Source organism: Mytilus trossulus, chromosome 2 (assembly GCF_036588685.1).
Source record: "Mytilus trossulus isolate FHL-02 chromosome 2, PNRI_Mtr1.1.1.hap1, whole genome shotgun sequence".
In the NCBI taxonomy this organism is placed as follows: domain Eukaryota; kingdom Metazoa; phylum Mollusca; class Bivalvia; order Mytilida; family Mytilidae; genus Mytilus; species Mytilus trossulus.
The window spans coordinates 38132564-38153184 of NC_086374.1; the positions used below are offsets into that span (position 1 = coordinate 38132564).

The 20621-nt window shown below is 32.2% G+C and overlaps 1 protein-coding gene across 1 annotated transcript; it reads right to left on the reverse strand.

Annotated features, from left to right (window-relative positions):
• Positions 1 to 230: 230 nt before the first annotated feature.
• LOC134707155 (cytochrome P450 3A24-like) lies at positions 231 to 20374 on the reverse strand. Its single transcript, XM_063566697.1, has 14 exons — positions 20213 to 20374; positions 19542 to 19638; positions 18753 to 18805; positions 18206 to 18302; positions 17088 to 17207; positions 14759 to 14847; positions 13425 to 13573; positions 11917 to 12041; positions 9864 to 9972; positions 7779 to 7936; positions 4500 to 4588; positions 3375 to 3512; positions 1474 to 1636; positions 231 to 865 (listed from the first exon to the last, which is right to left on the reverse strand). Exons 1-14 carry the CDS (start codon positions 20284 to 20286, stop codon positions 791 to 793), a joined length of 1536 nt encoding a protein of 511 aa, XP_063422767.1. The 5' UTR covers positions 20287 to 20374; the 3' UTR covers positions 231 to 790.
• Positions 20375 to 20621: the final 247 nt, after the last annotated feature.

A 20621-nucleotide genomic window follows, 5' to 3' on the forward strand; every position in this document is an offset into this window, starting at 1 on the left:
TTAGATTAGAGTGGCCAGTAATGTATACACGCCCTGTATATTACAATTTTACTCAAGGTTAGATTAGAGTGGCCAGTAATGTATACACGCCCTGTATATTACAGTTTTACTCAAGGTTAGATAAGAGTGGACAGTAATGTATACACGCCCTGTATAGAGTTCATGCGAATCCTTTATGACTTTCTTCTTCTTTTGTATTCAAAATGGATACGAATATTGAACATCGGTAATCAAATGTTGCTTTTTTATTATTGTAGATTTACATCATGTATATACCATTGACTGCGATATCAAGTCAGATAAAGGCCAATTAGATTGAGGAAGGCGTTCCCTGAGCATGCATATTGAATAAATTGTTCTTACTAAGCTGCAAAAATGTTACGAATCTATACAAAAAAATCTGACAGTTTTGCATAACCTGTAACTCGAAAAAAGTTCCAATTAATCATATTTTTTATTATGGTTTTGAAGAAAAGCATGATATGAACTACATTATCGCAAATCTTCAAATGTTTGAATGAATTGTTTTTAACTACTTTAAGGAGGCTGCGATTTTGTATTCAACTGTCATCTGGCGCATTGCCTTCTTTAATATTAATAAAGCATTTTATATATTGGCTTTATTGATATAAAAGACTTCATTAGTCGTAAGCGATACAATAAAAGTATGCAACTGTTCTACGGTATAATTAAAACATTAGATATATTTGTTGATTCAACACACTGTAACCATCTACATATATCAGTCTATCTTTTCTTCAACACCCTGTAACTTTTTACAAAAACCAGTCTATCTCTTCTCCAACTTCAGTTTAATACCATTCTGTGCTTTTATAAATCCACCTTTATGAAATGTGATTGGAACCTATAATAAAAAAAATTGATATTGCTTTTTTTTAATATGTTACTTGACATTGACATGACGTAAAACACTCATATGGTGTAGAAGTCCATTTTCATTTAACAGATTTGTATTCTAATGGGTTGCTGTGTCTTTGACATATATTGATTTACTAAGTATATCTATACATATCATGATTCATATATTTGAAGTTTCATTAGAATTAAAAACATTAATTCTGAATAAAAATTCTGCAAACGTATATATTTTCTCATATTTCTAAATATTATAGAACAAAAACATAGAACAAATAATGAGACAAATAGTCTTTCGGCTCATTTTCTTGCAAAATGGATTATTTTCTGAATTGACAAAATTTAATTTCAGAAACCACTCAGATTATGCTATAAGTGGCTTTGTTTTGTAATAAAAAAAAACCCTAGGTTTAATCCACCAGTTTCTAATGACGAAAAGGCCTGTACCAAGACAGCAATATGACAGTTGTTGACCATTCGTTTGATGTGTTTGAGCATTTGATTTGGTTAATCGATTAGGGACTTTCAGTTTTGAATTTTCCGCGGATTTCAGTATATTTGTCATTTTATACATATCTAAGAACACCACATACGTACCTCAGTTTCATCACATCTTACAACGTTAAAATTTTGAACTATGGTAACAGCAGCCATTTTAAGTTCTGTAAGTGCTAGTCTCATACCAACACAATTACGAGGACCTACACCAAATGGTAACCACGCATATGGGTGACGTTTCTCCTTGTTTTCTGACGTGAACCTATTAAGTATAAATGTGATTTTGATAACATTTATATTCAGAATACCTATGTTCAACTACAATCAATTGTTTTTTTTAACGATTCGCGAGTGTATGTTATAATGTTACAATGATTCCACCATCAGGTATTGTTAAATCACAAATAGCAAAATCAAGGTTCCTCTATTTATATGATTTGCACCACATGACTTTGTCCTTTTTGATTGGATACTTCCCTTAGTCTAAGATTGAAAACATAAATTTTCTCAAATTTGCGGATTATCCAGTCCTTTTACGTCATGGATCTAACTAATATGTCTTTGAAAACTGCCTTTGGCGGATATTTACTAAAAATGTTGTGTAATTCTAAGGCAAATGCTAAAAATTTGACTTTTTACGAAATGGGAATGTCGAAAATAATTTGGCCGAAAAATTTAAGTCATAAAAAACCTCAAATTAAAAACAAATATGCATATGTTTTTATAACTAAATGGATAGTTTTCATTTTACAACTTATAAACATATACTTTTTCTGAGGAAAATTCTTTAATTTGTCCACATTTAGAAGAGGTTTACTTATTTTTAATTGCTTGCTTCCAGGAAGCAATTCGCCGACATATTTTACGGATGCATATAGTGACCCGAGCGTAACCATTCTCGTAAAAATCCGGTGATCACAATACGCATGGATTTGTCATTGAAATAAACAAATATCTGATTATACATGTTAAACACGTGCTCAATACCCATGCTTTTGTGATTTGTTTACTATAAGGTGACAATCGGTAAAACTCAGCTTCAAAAAACGACATTTAATGAGCAGCCATATTTGTTAAATCATAACAAACAGGGTGTAAAAAAAATTGACGATTACATAATATATTTGCGAAAATAATGATAAAATCGTGCACAAAGGACTAAGTTTATGATGTATACATGCATTGGTTCAAGAATTGGACAAACATTATTTTTCACCACCCACTCGTTTCATATGACGTTAAGAAAGCAGGTAGGTTAAAGTTATTTAACTATAAAATCAACCTTCAAGGTGTTTCCTTATATATGCAGACAAATCATAAACAATGTCTTCTTGTATCTTGATTTCTGTTTCGAACCTTGTTTTTTCTACGGGTTTCACTATTTTATATAGCAATTATACTACGGTTACGATTTTCAAACTAAAAAGGCTATAATTTTCAAGGTAGACCATGTTCATTTATACACAAACAGAACGCTAAAAAACATGTACAATTCACCTATATGCGTACAAACTATCAATACAGCAAAGGATTTGGTAAATTGTTATTTTTATTGAAGGGGCATATATAATCATATTGTAATAGCTGCAGTCATGATCAAGCAAAATGGCCGCCATTCAAATTAGTAAAGAACCCTAAATTATGCCATATGAAATGATCATAAAGTAGTATTCAAATAAATTGAAAATAACACTGAATTTTTATGCGGCAGACAAGCTTTCCTGGAGACAACTTCACCAGGAAGTCTCAAAAACTAAATTTTTTGATGTGTTAGAACTGAAAAAAGTGAAGAGCTATATCAACATAATAGTGATTTAACAATCCTTAATTCATCAACGGAAAATTAAACATTATTATAATTATAGATGTATTTTACAAAAACATACACCTGTACAATCTTATTAATGAAATTGTAGAATGGCTTACGCACGACAAGACCCTATTCTAAAAATCTGTTATACATACCTTTCTGTATTCAGTGAAGATGTGCATATATTTACCTTTCAGGATCAAAAACCTCTGGTTCAGGCCATAAATCGGGATCTCTGTGAATGGCACCAACTGGAAATTGGATATCAGTCCCCTTGGGTATTTTATATCCACCAATTTCTATATCTTCTTCTGTTATTCGATTAAACCTTAAAGTTAACATTTGGGAAAATATGAGACAAACATGTATATCTTTGAAGCCTACAGGCTATTCCAACATAGTTTATTGTGACTTTTTTTTGCAACTAAAAACATTTACAGTTATACTGATAATGATATTGATTGCCTACAGGAATCATCGTCGAATTCTGCCATGTTTTTGATTTTTAAAAAAGCTTTCCAAGAATATATCCTATAACTAAATTTACATTAAAAAGACAAAAGTTTTATTTATTTGAAATAAAAGTTGACATTATACATTGAAGATATGAAATACAATTATTATCATATTACATGTTATAGTCTTTTAAGTGTAAAAAGTAAAATCACAAAAATACTGAACTCAGAGGAAAATTCAAAACGGGAAGTCTATAATAAAATGGTAAAATCAAATGATAAAACACATCAAACGAATGGACAACAACCGTCACATTCCTGACTTGGTACAGGCAATATAATACATATTTTTTGACTAATCTACTTTGAAATCGACTTCTACAGATTAAAAGTTGGAAAATTGACATTAACATACATGGTCCAATATCAAAAATCTAAAATAAATCAACATATAACAAAAACTAAAAAAAAAAAAATTTTGATAAGTTTTGGACCTCAATAAGAAACAGTTTTAAAACCAGGTCTTATATCAAAAGTCTAAAAACAATGTTATAATCAGTGTGTTAAAGAACACAAAGATTGACGGATTGTAAATTAAACCCAATCAAAATGGTTGCAAATTAAGCAATATCAACAAAGAATTAGAAAAGTGTTAATTTTGGACTCTTCTCATAGAGATCCATACACATTACTAAAGTCATCGTCTGGAAACGAAATGTCTTTAATTGCACGAGGTCTTGTGAAATGGCTATAATAACAAAAGTTAGGACTTGTGGTATGATTGTCAAAAAAGAACATCTATCCACCACAGTTCAAGTGATGTGGATGCAAGGATTTTTTACCATGAATTTTATATTTACCTAGCAGCCGAACCATACAGTCGGAGGACCTCACAAACAAACATATCTAAATACTGAAGCTTTGAGACGTTGTCATATGTTGGTTTCTCCTGTAATTCAAACAATAAGTATGTTAATGTACAGATCAATCTGTTTAATTACATTTAATAAACGAAAGGTTTAAGTAAAAAAGCTTTGAGAATATATTATTGCTTCCATCGACCTTGCTCTGTAAAACATAAATTATGGACGCTATAAATGGCGGAACAGTCTATGGCCATTATCTTGTCAATAATACGAGAAAGAAAAACTAATACTTGCCACTTGAAACATTTAAAAAATGAAAATAAAACGTTATAAATTTGACGCTATTGAATCATATATAAAATAGAATAACAAAACCAAATTAGAATTAAAAAATTGGAAGGCTTAGAAACTGACAACAATCCAACTATAATTATTATGTACCGACGGAACAAATTAAAACAATTGTCATATTCCTTACTTGTTCCAACTTGCATTTTCCGACGAAAATGTTTAACCAAACAAGGTGTTACAGCTAGCTTTACTTCGCAACGTCAGTTTTTTTTCCATAGTTCTGTTATATTTACATAATTGAGTGAACAACCCAAATAGACATATTAAACTTATTTGACGATAATTCGGATTCTGCAGCCAAAACTGTGTCAAAACACACAACAGACATACAACACAACGGCCTTAAGAATTCAAAACCCTTTTAAAATGATACAGATTAAATTAACAATACAAAAACCTTCTAAAACGCTTATCGCTTTCATTCATTTTGTAACAGTCATGATGAAAAAACAGCAGATAATCTATACACTTTGTTCAAATATGAATCACAAAAGAGTAACTTTGCGATGTTATCTTAAATACATTCAGCAATGCCGATGTATGGGAAGTTTAAATGGTGTATACGAGTTGTGAAATGAAGTATTTTGAGAAGTGTCTTTTTATTAAAAAATACTTCATTCTTTCCAAAATACTTAATTCTCTACATTATATATTTCACAATAGACTTTTGCGCTGGCCGATGGAAAATGGTATATATAAAATTATGCTCTTTAACTTTGTATTTGTTTGGTTTTTAACTATTTTGATCTGAGCAGTACTGATGAGTTTATGTACACGAAACGCGCGTCTTGCGTAATGAATAATAATCCAGGTACCTTTGATAACTATATTCATTAATTGAAATTTTCTGAGAAAAAGATATTCATTTATGCCCGCGTCACTCTGTCCCGATTTTTACGGCGATGGCAACACGATTATGGAAATTTTCAAAATCGGGACTAATCGTATCCAGATCGGGCTATTCGTAGTGCCATCGTTAACCATCGCAGAACCATCGGCCACTTTTTCTAGCCTTCGGGGACAACTTCGGGAAGGGTTCTTCTTTTTTTTTAACATGTTAAAAAATCCCCGAAGGTGCGTCCGATGTTGAGGGTTCGTATTGAGTTCGTATCACCATCCTCATTATCGTAATGTCACCGGGAATGCATCTTTAAACATCGTATTGCATTCGTGTTTCCATCGTTTCCATCGGGCATTTTTGACATTACGATGTCTACACGAAGGAATCCCGAAGCTATCCGAAGGTCTTACGATTGCAAGACGACTTCGTGAAGACCTCGTAATCCCGTCGATTTGCCATCGAATAAAAGTACGAAGGCGCCAAGATGGAACTACGACGGCAATAAATCCAGCTCAATGTAAGTTAATTTTCGCGCTAAAATGCATTTAAAGTGCCATGCGCGATATGTACTGGTCAGTCTAATACGACAGTTAGGAAAGACGTTCACAAAACATGGAGCTCATATCATATGATTCTATGAGAACAAGAAAGGCGACAGGGCTGTTTCTATTAATTCAAATGGAACAAGAAGAGCAGCTATTACAGGCTCAGGATTTACTTTTACAAGTAAAATATTATTTTTTGTCAATTTTTCATATCAAGTATTATAACGAAAATCATAAACGCGCCTCGTACACCAACACTGCAGGTACATGTATATAGGGAATCCAATCTTTTCTTCATTATTCTGATTTTTTATGTATCATCTGAGTTGTTGTCACACGAATGTTTACTCCATAACCATTTTGTTTCTATATGTCATATTTTGCCGCATTTGTTGGTTTCCCCACATCCTTCCTTTTGCCTATATTATTATGATATTCTCCTTGAAATAGCTCTTTTGGAATAAAAGGGATCAAAGAACCCATTACCTTACCTTTAAGATAGATCAGTAAACATGGGCATAATTATGGGTGATTTTCAGACTAGTGCACACATTTTAATATTGTCTTTAGAACCAGCAGGTAAAAAAATGAGCATCCAATTTCCTGTGTATTATGCTATTTCAAGGAGAAACAAACAAGTCCATCTGCATGACCTTGACCTTTGGCCTTGAACGTATAAAATGTCAGATCATTACAAGGAGGAACAATATACCAAATGTGGTTAAAATCTTTTGAAGCATATTTGTTTTAGAGTGTCCACAATTTAATTGCATAGTAAGCTGTACACGACGTCTTTTGGACATCGTATGGCTATCGCGCCATCATCGTAATTCATCATATAGCCTTCGTTATCCATCGTGTAGGCTTCGGCTGAAATATGAGGCTTAAATACCGGCTTCGGTTAACCTTCGTATGTCCATCTTTTGCTATCGTATATAATTTCGGCACCATCGTACAGACTTCGTTATTCATCGTACTTGCTTCGGTCACTTTTTGGTATTTTAACGAGATCGAGACCAACTTCGTACGAACTTACAATTTTCGCATTCGGGTGTCCATCGAATCGGGACAGTGTGACGCGGGCATTATTAACATCATCAAATTACAATATAAATATAATCTGTTCTCATATGTACCGATTATCAGGTTAATTGCATGTAGATATCGTAAAATATCAGCTGCGAGACATAATATGAAGCTTTTTGTCGAGTGAGTGTAGCGAACGAGATCAAAAAGCCTTCATATAATGCCAAGCAGCTGATATTTTACAATATCAATATGTAGATAATCTGATAATCGATTTATCGGGCTATATTTGCGTGTTTCGGAAGTGTTTTCTTTGTTTCACCAGCACACAAAAGATGACTTGATAAGTTCGGGTCAAAGTTATTAACGTCGGTTCAAACATTATGACGTCGCTGATATGTCCGGGTCAACGTATTTGACGTCACAAAGACATGATACGGAATAATATTAAGAGCTGAACAGAGTGATATAGACGGAGGGACGACCGATAAATTGTATTTCACACTCTACCTTTCCAATGTTATCAGCCACTTCATGTCGAACCTTGTCAGCGTAGTCTGGATATAAAGCTAGACAATACAGGACGAAGGATAACACATTCGCAGTAGTCTCATATCCAGCCAAAAAGAATATAAGGCTATTTGCTAATATTTCGTTGTTTGTTAGAGCTGCAATACAAATTACATACTATACCATTTTGACACATAGGACGTGAAATCTTTTTGACACAAAACTAAGATATTGTGAACAACTCTTATGGGCGTTTACTAATGCTACTGAAGTCTCATAAATTGCTCCTTAATGTCTTTTAAAAATGGAATATAGCAAAAACTGTTAAAATCGGTCGAAAATAAATGCTTTACATAAATAGATATAAAATTGCGTTTTAGTAAGTAAAGGCGAATAACTGGTAAGTGGGAGTAAATCGTTCACGAACAAAACTCATTTTATAAAATGTTGTAATTGAAAAAATGTATAGAAGAATATCATTACATTTTCTTAAAAGAAAAATAGAGTGGGTTTGTTAACCGATGAGGAACAAAACTATTGCTGATTGAAATTTTGTGACTTGTCTTTCAAAATACTCAATAAAGGCAACGGTGGTATACCGTTGTTTAATAGTGACAAATCAATTAAGTGAAAGCAAATTCGGTTAAATATCACATTTAATTAATCGTAGTTTAATCAAATCTGAAAGTGCTGATGCGTTATTATTAATTTATTTCTAATAATGACTTCAAAATATTGTTTTTTTTTTTATCTTGCAATACTAGTAAAACATTTGACTGTTCTACTCTTTTCACAAGCATTCTTCTTTCAACACTAAAACACAAAATTAACTGTTAGGAATTTTGGTCCTTAGTGCTCTTCAACTTCATACTTTATTTGGCCTTTTCAACTTTTTTGGATTCGAGCGTCACTGATGAGTCTTTTGTAGACGAAACGCGCGTCTGGAGTATATACAAAAGTTAGTTATCTATGCTGAGTTTATTTGATGACTTACGTTAAAACGAGTATCTTGTCTTAAAATGGATTAATGGTACGTTTTAAAATATCACTCTGATTCAAACACAAAATTTTCTAAAATTTATATTATCAAGATGTTTGACAACATATTTGTAACGTTTGCAGAGAACGTGTTTTTAACAAAAAGTCGGCATTGTAATGGGAACCAACCCTTGCCGACTTTTCCCTCTATTCACACGAGTCTGTCTACACAAAGGAACTTCTTAGAAAGAAAGGAAAAAAGTTAGCAGTATCCTTTATGTGAGCTTTCCGCTTTAAAATAAGGTTTTCTTACTAAACAACAAAACAATTGGTCACTCTGTTGAACGCAATTAGCATATAAAACGTGAGATACAGGATACAACAGACACAATTAAGTCTGCATGATATCTTGACTTACATCTAGAAGTTGATAATGAGGGTCATTTGAAAACACTTTTTACGACAAAGGAAATGATTCCAGCTTTTCAATTTTGAACTTTCAATTTCAATGTAGCAAAATTACAACAGCGCCTGCAAATGGAATATGTATCTTTTAACTGATACTATAATCTAGGACGTGTATTTCCTATCCTGGTATCCCTTATAGATGGTTGCTGCTTATAAGGGAGCTGTTAACAGAAGAGTTCCAAGTGGTCAAGTTAAACTCACCCCTTCTTAAACTTTGTGGACTTCATCATGAATGGTTGACCTTTATATAATATCTGGTTAACAGATGACGACACATCTTTCGCCTTATGTTTGTCACATTGAACTTTAAAACACGTTTCTACGATCTATTCGGGATTCAAACTCACAATGGCGAAGTAATGTGTTATATTTAGAGATAATTGGACGGAAGACTGGAGTTTTACGGTGCATACAACATAATTCAACAACACCCTTAATATATGATTGTGGATGCTTAACAAACTTTCTAGAAATGTTATCTTGGACCAAGTAATACAAATCAGTATTTTTCCTATAAAACCCAAATATATGTCTTTATGTATTTGGTCTGAAAAGTTTCTTTATTGTAGTTTATATCTCCTTTTATGAACTGTATCATCTAATGGTATATTAACTGATGGTATGAACGAATGTACTCACGTCTTTTCTTGAAATCTTTTACAGTTGTAGATGACAATTCTATATTTTCCTCATTGTTTTCTTTGTCTGTATGTGCGTTTAACATAAGTCCTAATAAGTCTTGTCTTTTCTGAAATAGAAGTTCATTCCTTTTTCTTAACGACCTAAGTGTTTGCTTGATAAGGGGAGAATAGCTGCTTTTAGGAATAATATATAAGCACATTCCTATACAACAATATGTGGTACGATTGAAAATGATACCAAACGATATAGAAGTTAAAAAATAAAGGTAATCTTACGGCCATCCACAATAAGAACAGGATGCTTTTATATGCAAATATAAAACAATATATGATGTTAATTATCGCTATTCTGTGCATTTTTCCTTTGATCTTTTTTGTGATAATTTTCATATCATGCTTCCCGATTGATATGGAAAAATTATCGCTAGAAACTAAGGACTCCGGGAGGCCACGTGGCGTTGTTAACGAAATTGACATTGAAATTGACAACGTCGTCATAGGTAAAATAGCGATAAAAAGATTATCATTGGTCATCTCGTTGAGATAATCAACGATAATCTATAAACAGTAATTGGTTTATTTCACCAGTTTTACAAACTTATATTTAACATTCTGTCAACAATTTGTATCTTTAACTACAAAATAGCGATTTGTTGATTATGAACAATGTTGAGACCACTTTTTTATATGATAGAGAGAAAAACATCAGATGCATGTTATTGAACAATATTGTAGAAAATTTAAGAGTACAATTAGTGAGTGCTTGCCATCGTAAATGTATTTTTACTCTTGGAATAAAGAAAACCTCTTTCTGTAACCAACTTAGCAATCTCGATATCAAGATGTCCTCATTGCATTTATGAAATGATTATTTATATTTTCTCCTTTAAAAACGTTGCATAATGTTATCAGAATAAATTTGCAAAAGTGGTATAATGTAATACTTCAAAACTGTGACTTTCTATAGTATATATCAGTAATCCAAAACATACCATGCTTTAATATTTTCTTTCTAAGACAACAGTTATTCAAAACCTACCTTACTTTCCGAATTTCTTATTAGAATAACAGCAGTCAAAACCTACCGTATTTTCCGAATTTCTTATTAGAATAACAGCAGTCAAAACCTACCGTATTTTCCGAATTTCTTATTAGAATAACAGCAGTCAAAACCTACCGTATTTTCCGAATTTCTTATAAGAATAACAGCAGTCAAAACCTACCGTACTTTCCGAATTTCTTATTAGAATAACAGCAGTCAAAACCTACCGTATTTTCCGAATTTCTTATTAGAATAACAGCAGTCAAAACCTACCGTACTTTCCGAATTTCTTATAAGAATAACAGCAGTCAAAACCTACCGTACTTTCCGAATTTCTTATTAGAATAACAGCAGTCAAAACCTACCGTATTTTCCGAATTTCTTATAAGAATAACAGCAGTCAAAACCTACCGTATTTTCCGAATTTCTTATTAGAATAACAGCAGTCAAAACCTACCGTACTTTCCGAATTTCTTATTAGAATAACAGCAGTCAAAACCTACCGTACTTTCCGAATTTCTTATTAGAATAACAGCAGTCAAAACCTACCGTATTTTCCGAATTTCTTATTAGAATAACAGCAGTCAAAACCTACCGTATTTTCCGAATTTCTTATTAGAATAACAGCAGTCAAAACCTACCGTACTTTCCGAATTTCTTATTAGAATAACAGCAGTCAAAACCTACCGTACTTTCCGAATTTCTTATTAGAATAACAGCAGTCAAAACCTACCGTATTTTCCGAATTTCTTATTAGAATAACAGCAGTCAAAACCTACCGTATTTTCCGAATTTCTTATTAGAATAACAGCAGTCAAAACCTACCGTACTTTCCGAATTTCTTATTAGAATAACAGCAGTCAAAACCTACCGTACTTTCCGAATTTCTTATTAGAATAACAGCAGTCAAAACCTACCGTATTTTCCGAATTTCTTATAAGAATTACAGCAGTCAAAACCTACCGTATTTTCCGAATTTCTTATTAGAATAACAGCAGTCAAAACCTACCGTATTTTCCGACCTTCTTTCTTCGATAACAGTGTTGACAGCAGAGTTAAAAAAATTCGCCATATCTTTGCTCATTGTTGATAATTTTAAGTATGGAAGCAATCTTCTTGTAAACGGAAAAAATACTGAAAATTAAATAAGGAATAAATCTGTTGTAAGGGGACGTACGTACAGGGAGATGTTTCATTAATGGTATAATTCAAAAGACACCAATACACAAGTTTTATTTTCTCAGGAAAACTAGAAAAAACGCTTGATTTAGTCCCTACTTTGCCCCTATATACTGAACGGTTTGGGCAATTACCCCAAAAAATGAATCCTGACTGTCTACTTGTGGTATTGAACCTTGTGGTACAATTGTAGAACAATCACAATACTTATGCACAAGTTAATGTCCTGAATCTATAAAAATGTTGGTTTTGGGTCCCTTTTTGGTGCCTAATTGCTAACCGGTTGGGACCGTTCAAAAATAATCCCAACCTTCCTTTTGTGATATCAAACCTTTTGATGAATTTTAAAAAGATCCATACACTTAAACTAAAGTTATTGTTCGGAAACTAAATGTGTCTTCGAATATACAACCTCAAAATATGTTAGCAATATACAACCCCAAAATATGTTAGCAATATACAACCCCAAAATATGTTTGCGGTGGTATACCAAAGAAACTTTGTCTCTTAACTCGTTTTCTTCCTACATTATAAAGTAGATGAATTTATAAAACATTCTTTTTAAAAGTTACTTTATTCAAATTATATCCCCTTATGTGGCAAAGTTGAATAAGCATTCCGAGAGTATTGCATGGCAATACATAATTCGCTACCGGTATAAAATTAATTCTACTGGAACAAAATGCTAAGTTTATCTTTAATTTGTCATAATATTAACAATTAAACAAATTTTAAGTCAATATCTTCGAGAATGACGGAAAAAGTGTGAAAAACTGATCATTTAATTAAATTTTCAAGGACCATAACTCTGAACAAAATCATTAGACCGAACCAAAATTTAAACTTGGTCAACAAATTGTCATGAGTAAACAATATACTAATTATAAAATGAATAGCGTCAAGCATGAGGGGAAAAAAAAGACAGAGAGACAGACGGACGTATTTCAATCCTATATTCCCCTTCGACTTCGTCGGTTTTGGAAAAAAAACAAAACAAAAAGAGTCTTTTTATGAAAAATAGATCCGTAAATACGATTAAACACATATTTTATTTATACAACATTAAAAGTCTTACACATGAATAACATATCAATCTCAAAATGTGCACATGCCTTTAAATATCGAGAATGATTGTTATCTGCTATTTCAAAATCCAAGTGGAAAGAAAATATTCTTGGAGGGAAACGGACGGAATATCATTGGATAAACAAAAGGGGATGTTTCATTAAAACAATGTACTATCTAGTGTGGTCTGTAGAACACAATACAACAATTGAACAATAACAAACACATTTTTAAGATAATAATGATGTTATTATAATAGATGTATTTACTCACTGATGAGCAGTACCATTGGATTTTTGAACCCAGATGAGAAGGCTTTCTTCGCATTCTTGATAAACGCATTATCTGGATCGTTTTGGGCATCTACGTCCATACCGAAAGCTGTACTGGCTATTACATCCATTGAAAACGAACCACAGTACCTGTAGAAAAAGGCAGTTTTAATTTCTGGAGTTGAAGCTAATGACAAGGACAAAAGCAGCCATACCTATCAACATACTTTTGGTGTCGAGTGTGTAACATTTGAAATAAGCATATTGCTCGCTAATATACGAGAAAGAATATTATAAACAGACATCAATATAACATTTGTCATTGTACATCATTAATTTAGCATGTTTCGTTCAGGTTAACCAATCATATTCCGGTATTAAAGAATGTTTATTTAATAAAGGTCTGCAAGGGTTAACTAAAGTAAAGAAATATAGTCATCACTATTTCTTTCGATTGATTGTATCCATGATAAGAAACATGCAAGCCCATACTGATTAACGACGTTAAATTCGGCCTGGTATGGAAATTTCGACTACGAACAATCGAGCAATCGATTAAAAACCTACTAAAATTCATTGAATTAAAACACTTCACATCTGTATATTGTCTGTATTGATGTTAAAAAATGACTCCTCCAAATCATCTCACAGTTAAATTTTATATAAAGACAATTTACAACAAGCATTTTGTCAGTATTGCATGGCATAAATACTCCAATTTCAGTTTAAAATTCATTGTGTTGGAAATAATTTAACTTGATCTTTAAGTTGTCATGATAGAAAATGATTTGCCAATTTTAGAATTAATATCTGCAAGCATGACGAAAAAAAGTAGAAAAAACTTATTCAATTTAACAGTCAAAGGACCATAACTCTGCATAAAATCAGCAGACAAGTATAATTTTCAAACTTGATCCGTAACATGTCATTATAAAACAATAGATCAAGGAAACGAACAATGTTTCTATAACTAATTATCATGCAAGACAAATATATACAACTTTATAGATAAATAAATGGATAATGTTTCCATGGCAATTAGTTGAGTCACCCTCTACATTTCACGTTAAAAAAGGGCATGACTAAAGAACTGTAGACGTGTTTTATTGTAAAATACACTGTGTATAAGTTTCATTAACACATTTGGTTGAGGAAAGAGAATGGACACACATTTTAGAATGTACCTACAATTTGACGTTCGGAAGAACGTTCAAATGGATAAAAGTAACATATAATCCTACTCCTCCGCCACTGTCCCATCTTTTTCGGGGTCATTAAAAAAAGAGAAAAAAGCTTTCTCAAGGGTTTCAATTACTAATCGTATTTTTTTCTTACTTGCACACATCGACTACTTCTCCATTTTCTGTATCCTTTCTCATTTTTTCAATCATGTCATTAACACATTTCTGAAGCAAGGGCATCATCTGAGAAATATATCATTCACATATTACAATTTTATTTTTTTAAGTGGCAGTCTAGCTTAATTTTTTTAACGAGAAAGTAAAATCTTGATATTACAAATAAAGGGGAAATTTTACATTATTTTGAAAGAAAAAATAATTGGTTCGCCCATTTTTATTTTTAAATAATTATATAGATGTATGTTTCATTATAATACGTGATTCTGATTGGCTACTCTGCAATCTCTCGTTCTTGCTTAGGCAATTTTCGCGCTTCATACTAAATGTACTTCGGTCAACGCTTCTACCCCTCGATGAAGTTACAAAAAGACGCTTTCTATTCTTAATTACTAAAAGCGAGTAATCTATATAATCCCTTCCATAATGAAAGAAGAAAATGCAAAAGGTACTTATGACGTGAGCTTTAAAATGTTGTACACCATAACTTGTCAACATACTGTTAGTGGTTTGTTATAGTCACAGGAATGACGGAGAGCCTTCAATTCATTACCAGCTTTTGTTTTATGCCCAAAACCCTCTGTTAAAATGTTTTAAGGATAAAAAATAGGAACGAAAGATACCAGAGAGAGAGTCAAACTCATAGATAGAAAATAAACTGACAACTCCATGGCTAAAAAATAAAAAGACAAACAGACAAATAATAGTACAGAAGACACACCATAGAGAACTAAAGACTAAATAACACGAACCACTCCAAAAACTTGGGGTGATCACAGGTGCTCTGGAAGGGATAAGCAGGTCCTATTCTACATGTGGCATCCGTCGTGTTGTTTATGTTATCACAAATCCGGTAAATAGTCGAATTAAGTAGGTCACATTCATGAAAAGGGAAAGGGTATTGAAGTTACGACATAACGAACATATCTGATATCATCTGTGAAACTACTATTCCATAACGGTCAACCAACTCTTGGTTTAAACGCTTCCTTGTGAGTAGCAATCCTCTATCAAGGAAATCATGATAGGAAATACAAGCCCGGGAATATCGTATCAATTGGGAGCATATACTCCGTATAGGTTGCATTTCTGTAAATATTGACAATGCAATTTCCCATAGGAACTCCTTTTACGGCTAAAACTGTACAACTTTTACTATGAAGTTTTGAAAAAAACCTTATCCTAATATTGAAAGTTCATATGCACCACAATTTTTTTCAAAGGTCAAAATATAGGGCTGTGCGGCATATTTTCAACCTTTATATGCAATCAACTTCTCAGAGTTTAAACACTAATTTTCTTAAATACCCCTACCTCAAATGAAAGGTTACAACAGATTTCAATGTAAACAATATGCACGTGTTTATTTACTGTTAACATTCCCAAGTTCTGTCTCTGCGATATGGAACATAGAGAGCATAACTGGGAACCAGTATGTAAACAGGATTAATTTTCTATGAATATTCAATTTCTCCCCAAAAGAGGCGTGTTTTGAGCAACAGCTGTATTTACAAAGTGCAACCTATACAGGCGCTGCTAGAATGTTGCTACATAGAAAGGGAAAGTTCACAATTGGGAAGTAGATATCTTCTCTTTTATCGTAAAGTTTTGTTTTCAACCAACCCTCATTGTCAATTATGTCTAGATGTAAGTCAAGATGTGAGGCAGACTTAACCGTATATGTAGGATCCTATATCTCTAGTTCAATGTAAAGTCAACTATACAATGAAGTCTTTTTAAAAGAAAACTGTTATCTTTAAACGCGACAGCAGCTGCAAATCATACATTTAAGAATTTTGAATAATAAATTCAATAAAAAAACATTTTCAGCAAAGTTGACCTAAGATGAATTTTAGCTATTATGTTTGGTGTTCATGGTCAGGTGATCACCTTTTTAAATCCATAACCTAGGACTTTAAAGAAACAGTCGAGCGCTTCAAATCGAAACGAATACCGATATTTTAATGGAAAGTGTCATAATATAAACATTTCAGGCAGATATGTAGTTTGTTAATCTACTACCCTGTCTCTTTTTTCAACTACCTAAACATTACTTTTTTCAACTTCAAATATTTTTTTCAAATTACTGGTTGTAAACATTTTTACGAATTTTGTTTAATTTAAGTTTATTTTGTCATATATCAGTAGTATACAATAAACATAAATTATATTTTGTTTATCTTCTGTCAGTCTTAATTTGTGATGTGATAAAAAAGGCAAAGGAAATAAATGCTATAAAAATGTGTTCTTTATTGCATAATAAATCTTAAGTAACTTTACATTATTGTAAATTCTGTTTTACTAACCTGTCTCATTTTCCCCGAAGAAAAGGTAGGAGAAATTGATGATCTCAAAAACTTCCAGTGTTCGTCACGTGCAATTGACACGGCATCCTTTAGGTATGGATCATTGTTATCACCTTCAGCCTTTTCAATATATAATAAAAGAGTAAAATTACAAAAATACTGAACTCCGAATCAAATACTAATCAAATGGCAAAATTAAAAGCAAATGGATAACAACTTTCATATTCCTGACTAGGCACATGCTTTTTTCTTACGTAGAAATAGTAAAAACACAAAAATACTTAACTCCGAGGAAAATTCAAAAAGGAAACTTAGTATTATTTGTATTCATCATGCATAAAGCTACCAAAAAGTGGTGGATTAACCATGGTTTTATACCTAACCAAACCTCTCACTTGTATGATAGTCCCATACAATTAAATTATATTGACAACACTGTGTGAACAAACGAACAGACATAGTAGGTAAGTGTGTCAAAAATAGGGATACAGCAGTTAACATTGTGTTCTAATCTTTATCACCATGAAAACAAACAAACATGTTACATAAAACCTTTTTTAACGTATCGTTTTGCATAGACGTGATGGTCGGGGGAAGACCTTGGAATTCGTTAGCTCCTGTTTGAATTGACTGCACGTATTTGCCGACTAGAAATAACATTTTTTTTTATTTTTCATCAACTTCACATTAAATCTATTTTACATACAGGCAAATACCTCATATCCACGAGTTGTCAAATAAACTCATCATAGATACCAGGACTAAATTTAGTATATACGCCAGACGCGCGTTTCGTTTACAAAAGACTCATCAGAGACGCTCGAATCCAAAAAAGTTCAAAAGGAAAAACTAAGTACGAACTTGAAGACCAATGAGGACCAAAATTCCGAAAAGTTTTGCCAAATACAGCGTATAAGGTAATCCAAATACAAATATGTATGAATAACCAAACACCGATTGATAAGTATAAATCTTTCTCATCAGACAAAAAATGATGATATAATGATGACTATGCGCATTGATATATGCACCTTGACTCCATCTTTTGTGTGGTTGAAAGAAAAAAAACCACCAATAATTAATTCTCTTTTCACTGCGTGTTTACTTGCAATACATACCAGCCGGTTTGGAAACTTTGAGAAATCTTTAATACAAATTTGTTTTATGATATCAACATCAGAGACCATTAATGAAGACATGTTTCCAAAATACTGCCTACAATGTAACGTTAAGGGATTAGGCATATCATTTTTCAATCATGAGATTAAACGATTCGAGAATTTTGAAAGACATTTATCCGTGTCATTCTCCATGTAGATCACAACAGAAACTATATTTCTTTCAATCGGTGTGAAAATACAAAACAATTGATTGATTTTTTGTTTATCTTTTATAACCTTTTGTTACATTGTGTTGAAAAATAAAACCCTGTTGTTCACGACTTTCAAACTTTTAGACGTACCTCGACTACTTTTGCAAAATTGGTATCTTTCTTGAAGACTTTTTTTTATGTCAAATGTCTTAACAGTTCCCGTTTCAAGTATTTAACAGGTATAATAGCAAACTTTCATTATGTTCTATCTAAAACAATTTGTTAAATCGAAAAAAGCTGTCACACGAAGGCATACATCTTCATTTATAGCAATATTAAATTGTTAAACATACCCAAAAAACTTCCCATGTTTCTCCACCAGTTCAATGTCTGCTTTTAACACACCCTACAATAGACGAAATCCGTTTTATTTATACTAGGCTGAACAGGAATACTTTACTTTGTTTAGAATAATGCAGCATGTCCGTAGAAAGAAAAACACCTTCAACCTTACCTTATATCATAATCATAATTTTTTTTTCATAATTCATCTCGATATAATTGGTCGATATTAGGCAATTGTAAATATTTGATAATAAGGCGAAGCAAACATGAAGTTCGCGGTTTTTTTTGTTGTTGCGAATTTGACCATGACTGTATACAAAACTTTGAATTTTTCGAAAAACTAAGGATTTTCTTATTCCAGGCATAGATTACCTTAGCCGTATTTGGTGCAATTTTTTGGAATCTTTGATCCTCAATGCTCTTCAACTTTGTACTTGTTTGGCTTTATAAATATTTCGATTTGAGCGTCACTGATGAGTCTTATGTGGACGAAACATGCGTCTGGTGTACTAAGTTATTATCCTTGTACTTTTGATAAATAATTAACTCCATATCGGATTTGTTCAAGGGTATTATTATATGAAGCGCACTAATTTGACTAAAGACTAAATATGTTCATGTTTTCGGGCCATCGTATTTTGATGGGTGCTCATATCACCCAAAGCTCTAGCTTTAAATGTTCTGTGTCCATATACACTTGTAAAAAGATTTCCGTTCACCTATTTTGTCTCTTTTCATTCGTCCTATTCGTAAAAATTTGAAATAAGTAGGATTTATTTAGAAACATTGCGTCTGACCTTTTTTATATAGTGCATAAAATTTCCCAAGAATAAAGTTGGCCTAGGCCCAGGAATACCAAATCTCCAGAAGAATGTTTGGCAGTATAAAGAGTACCTACAAAACAAAAAAACTACTTAGCAATATATATATTAAAAACAGTTATTTTGATAACAAAACCTTACGTAGTTTGAAACAATTATACATGATAACTTTCCAAGGAATGTATCTACCAATTATCACAGAAGCACCGTACGCCGAATTAAGACTGTTATGAATTTCAAGTAGAAGAGACGGTCTTGTTTTGGTTTTGTGATGAAGACTGTTCTTTTTAAGAAAACCGTATCTAGAGCTGACTTGAACTCCGCGTTTAAACACACAAGGATATGTCTAGTACCGGCTATATCGATAAGGCATATGCAATAAGTAACCTAGACATAACAAAGTAAACTGTACACGTTTGTAAAATACTTTGTCTGAGCACTTTGTATTGCACTGGCAATTAGTAACGAAGTTACACAAACAGTTCACGATAGATTAAACATTTTTTGGTTTAAAGCAACCGAAAACACATATACAAATTTAAGGTAACAGGGCGGTTTAATATCACTTCGTTACTCAAAGGTGAAATTGAATGCACTTGTTAAAAAGCCATAATTCTTAAAAGTAGATTTTTATACTTGATACTTACAAACACATTGTCATGAAGAATAATAGGATCGTGACGAGCCATCCTGGAATTGTTGCGATCCCAAAGAAATCCATGTTTAACTGTTTCTGAAGTTAACTGATAAACATGATAAATATAGCAATACGACGATAATATTATGATACATTTTTCTATAAATAGGAATGATCATAGTGTGTGTATGGAGGGCTACGTTTGACAAAATTGACTCAATAGAGGAACGAATTTTATCACTCTTCACATTTTTCTTTTACATTAACAGTAATATTTCAGCTACATTAAACAATTTTAAGAGTTGTTTTTGTGTATGTAAATTATGTGTATGCTAACATTGTCTATGTAAAATTTTAAAATTGTTTGTATATACATTGAACGACAAATATATGTACCGTATAAAATTTTCTGTCGTCAA

Excerpts from the sequence above, each read along its gene's own strand:
- LOC134707155 (XM_063566697.1), bottom strand. The coding sequence starts at position 20,286 with ATGGATTTCTTTGGGATCGCAACAATTCCAGGATGGCTCGTCACGATC. Across the intron at positions 18,806-19,541 it reads TTATGCACTATATAAAAAAG|GGTGTGTTAAAAGCAGACAT; the intron begins GTCAGACGCAAT and ends CGTCTATTGTAG. Across the intron at positions 9,973-11,916 it reads AAAGAAGGTCGGAAAATACG|AAAAGACAAGACTTATTAGG; the intron begins GTAGGTTTTGAC and ends CTTCTATTTCAG.